The sequence below is a fragment of the Mastigoproctus giganteus genome, chromosome 7 (genome assembly GCF_048544385.1).
Source record: "Mastigoproctus giganteus isolate SK-2022 chromosome 7, ASM4854438v1, whole genome shotgun sequence".
Classification (NCBI taxonomy): Eukaryota; Metazoa; Arthropoda; class Arachnida; order Uropygi; family Thelyphonidae; genus Mastigoproctus; species Mastigoproctus giganteus.
Window position 1 is genome coordinate 220101359 of NC_143581.1, and position 4527 is coordinate 220105885.

The 4527-nt window shown below is 42.4% G+C and overlaps 1 protein-coding gene across 1 annotated transcript; it reads left to right on the forward strand.

The window, feature by feature from the left end:
- The first annotated feature begins 2415 nt into the window (after positions 1–2415).
- Positions 2416–4221, forward strand: LOC150083703 (frizzled-9-like). The gene has a single exon (XM_090378575.1). The coding sequence runs from the start codon at positions 2416–2418 to the stop codon at positions 4219–4221; it is 1806 nt and encodes a 601-aa protein (XP_090234701.1).
- The last annotated feature ends 306 nt before the right edge of the window (positions 4222–4527 follow it).

The following is a 4527-nucleotide window of genomic DNA, read 5'->3' on the forward strand; positions in this document are numbered from 1 at the left end:
TTAATCCTAAACCCGACATAAATCTTAATCCTAAATGAAAAATAAATCTTAATCTTAAATAAAAATAAATCTTAATCCTAAACCAAAGATGAATATTAATCTTAACCCAAAGATAAATCTTAATCCTAAACCAAAAACAAATCTCAATCCTAGATTATATTATGAATCTTAATTCAAGATTAAATTTAATTTTAAATCTTAATCCGATGAAACTGAACACGTGATCCTACATTAAATCCGAACTCTTTATCCTAAATTTTTAACCAAAAATCATAATTTAGCTTAATTGTGGTAAAATAGTAAATCGAATCTTTGAAAATGATTTAATAAAGCCAAAACTAATTTCTATTTCGTAATCAGATGAACATTAAATACAGATTAATTATAGATAAACAACTCGGAAAGGGTGAACAAGACCTAAAAGGGCACGTGCGTTCTAATAATTTTATTAATTACAATAATTACTCGATCTTTTAACAAATTGCTCATAGACTGGTTTGGACCATGGCACTTCTCAGAGACGTAAACATATTCTGTTTCAGTCTGTCTCATCTAAATCGAATTTATTGAAGCAGAAGGCTGATGGAGTTGCTCCTGAATGCCAAGCTCAACGGAGATAATTAATCAAACGGGACTTTCAGGTTGGGCAATGGAGAAACTACACTCACTATCCAAAAAAACGGAAACCTTTTGCAATTGTTGTCAACAGATAATGAAACGTACGGTATGCAAATGCCAGTTGCCACATGGTATGGTCACAATTTCATTGGGATCAAATAAATAAAGGAAATATGGAGCTAGACCCCCTGAGAACTAGTGGACTCAATGCCACAACGTGTACCACTGTAATTCAGGAAAAAGGTGGCCTTACTAGGTACTGAATAATGGTTCCTAATTTTTTGGCCAGTTAGTGTACTACAGATGACTTAGCCAATCGTTATTAAATATAAAAGTATAAATACACCGGCCTGCCAAAATATTATAAACCCTACCTCATTTACATTGATTGAATCCATACCACATTGAACTGAAGTCATTATATAACATAATGATTGCGATGTAATGGAAAAGTTACACGCCGGGCTCGCTAATTTTAACCAGCGGCCATAAAATTTAAATTAGTAGCTAAATAAATCCAAAAGGCTTTAACTTTTCCTTTAAACGGCATTTGTCAATTGATTACAGCGCCCCCGTACGGAAAATACTAGTACTAATTAGAAATTTTACTAGTTAATTGGCTATTTAATGCATTAAAAGTATAGCGCGTCACTCACGCCTAGCCCAATATAAGAAAGCTAGAAGTTTGTGTGACGTCATTTCCTGCAGGAAATGACGATTATGCATACAGTCCTGTTTATCAAATATATATTTCATTGACATTTCTCAACAATTTTACATCATTATGTACACTGATTTGGTTTCTTCGTTTCAGAATAAGCGCACGGTAATTAAGTACATGAGGTGTCAGTATATTGTGTACATTCGATGATAACTAAAAAAAAATGGAGGTTTTCCGGAAGAAAAGAATAAATTAGTTTATATTCTCTTCAATGGGGGAGATGTTCAATTGTATTTTTTCTACCGGAAACAGCTTTCCATCCCGCAAACTGATAAACCAGCCTTAGAATACACTTAGCAATATAAACGTCCTCAAATACGAAACAATTTCCAACTGGCTCTGTTTGACCTCTGAAGGTCATTGTATTATTAGGGCATTTGAATTTACATGGCGCAAAAAACATATTTTTCCTCCATTACCATTAAGTGCTGCGCACTAAATTATAATTGTAAATTTTCTACGTTTTATTTTTCATTTTACACGTTCGGGTTTTCCATAGAAAAATGAGGAAAAATAGGGAGGGAAATTGGGGGGGGGGGGGGAAGAGTTCCTTCATCCATTGAGCCGCTTGGAGGATGTAATCCGGTCTAATTACTACAGCCATTTATGTGACGGATGACTTAACATGCCACGGTTCTTAAGGGGCAACAGGGGAGAGGAGCTAACCACCGAGAAAGGCGTTATCTTCGCCCGCGGCAACCCCAATTGACAGGCAGCGTCTACGTCAGCGTTCCTTTCGGCGGCTAGTTCAAATACTCAGCCCGAAGCACTCTCCTCTCGTTGGTCACCGTTCACATTATCGTCTGTACCAGTGCGCCTTAAGAAAAAAGTCCATCTACTCCGAACAGAGAAAACTTTTAAACTTCTCTTTGCCCCGCGGATGGATACACAACGAGTAGCGTGTTGCCAGTTGAAGAACCAAACGAGCAAGTTGAAGGGTATTCTTAACCGTGAGGCCGCGTTCGTCTGCAGAGTCTTCGGAATGAAAAGTTAAGCTTCTTACGTCGAGCAAAAGATGTTTGAGTTTGTTGGAGTGCCCGGACTTATCTAAAATATCCACCTCCTGGACAGACGCTATGTGTAAGTTTTATCTGATCGTTTGGTCGCTCTTGGTGTGTTGTGAATGCCACAGTCTCTCCAGCCGACGGAGCAAGTGCGAACGAATTACTATCCCCATGTGTCAGGACATGCCGTACAACTTGACCCGTATGCCGAATATCATGGGTCATACGGATCAAGCGGAGGCAGCTATTCAAGTCCACGAGTTCCTGCCTCTGGTGGAGATCGGTTGTTCGAAGCATCTCAAGTTTTTTCTCTGTTCCCTCTACGCCCCGATGTGTACCGAACAAGTGGACATCGCCATCCCCTCCTGCCAATCGATCTGCGAGGAAGTGAAGATGAGGTGTCTTCCCGTCCTACAACAGTTCAATTTCAACTGGCCACACATGCTCAACTGCAGTCGGTTGCCGGTTCCTGAGAAGAATGGACTTTGCATGGAATTTCCAAACATTACAGACGAAAGATACCATAAATCGCTTGGAGCCGACTGGGAAGGAGACCAGGATGTTGCCCATAAGTTCGATAATCTTCAATCGTCTTTCTATCCTCCGAGACGACCCCCCAAATACGTTGGATTTCCTCGAGTGGTCAATGAAGCTAAAACTCCGATGGTGGCAGCGGATAAAAACTCTCCATCGTCCACTAGACCTCGCTCCGAAGAAAGATGTCCCGATGGTTTCGTTTATGTACGTGGTAGGGTGGCCAACAGTGGCTCGTGCACCCCACAGTGTGGTAAGGAAGTGTTCTTTACCCGACACGACAAGAACTTCGCAGAGATCTGGATGGGAGTTTGGGCTGCTGTTTGTTTCATGAGTACCCTCTTCACTGCCTGCACCTTTTGGATTGATACTGTGAGATTCAGATACCCAGAGAGACCAATCATCTTCTTGAGCATGTGTTTCTCTATTAGCAGCACGGGCTACCTGATCCGCGTCTTTGCTGGAGCAGATTTCGTCTCCTGCGATCGCAATGTCCAGGACCAACAACACGCTCATATTATCCTGGAAGGGTTGGAGAGTAGCGGGTGCATCGTGGTCTTTCTGCTTCTCTATTACTTCGGCATGGCCTCCTCTCTATGGTGGGTGATCCTTACAGTCACGTGGTATCTGGCGGCTGGCAAAAAGTGGGGTCACGAAGCGATTGAATCCCGCAGCAGTTACTTCCATCTAGCCGCTTGGGGTATTCCCGGTGGACTGACAATCGTGGTGTTGACTCTTCGTCACGTGGATGGCGATGAGCTGACGGGACTGTGCTTCGTCGGCAACCAGAACCAAGACGCCCTTCTGGGATTCGTCATAGTGCCCCTGTGTGCCTTCTTCCTTGCAGGAGCTTTGTTTATCGTCCTCGGATTTTTGTCTTTGCTTCGCATCCGGAAGGTCATGAGACACGGCGGAAGCAATACGGACAAGCTGGAACGTTTGATGGTACGTATAGGGGTGTTCTCGGTGTTGTATTCCATCCCCTCAGTGTGCGTGATCGCTTGCTATTGGTACGAGTACTCGAACGCATCCCGGTGGAAAGCAATTGCACTCGTGGCCGCTATGGAGTGCGAAATTCGGGGTTGTCGACTGCCAGACAGCATCCCCAGCGAAGAAATCTTCATGCTCAAGATATTCATGTCCCTCTTGTTGGGGATCACCACGGGGGTGTGGGTCTGGAGCAACAAAACTTGGAATGCCTGGAGTCGCTTTTGTAATCTGAGACTAAGAAAAAGGCCTCGAAGAGACTTCAAAGCACCCCACGTTATCTACCACCTCCCACTTGGGTCTACGTCCAAAATACAACCGCATCTAAAAGCCCCAGCTCAAGTCACCCGGGTGTGATGTGAACTTTTCCTCCGCATTCGAACTAAGCCTAAAAGTATCACTGGTGCTTGGTGAGCAGTGTCTGTAAATATCTCGTAGTTGGAACTGAGTCATGTGACAACCCCCAACGAGCTGTTAATTGTACAAATCCTCGTTCCCAGCGCCATTCTGTCATTATGGACTTGTAAAGTAGTTAATGTAAATTTTTTGTTTTTCCCAATTTGTAATAAAACTTTATAATTACCGAGTTAATTTTTTTATAATTATTTTTCTTTTTACAATATTCCTTCTCTGTTCCAATAAAGTGAAAGTCCGTTATAACGA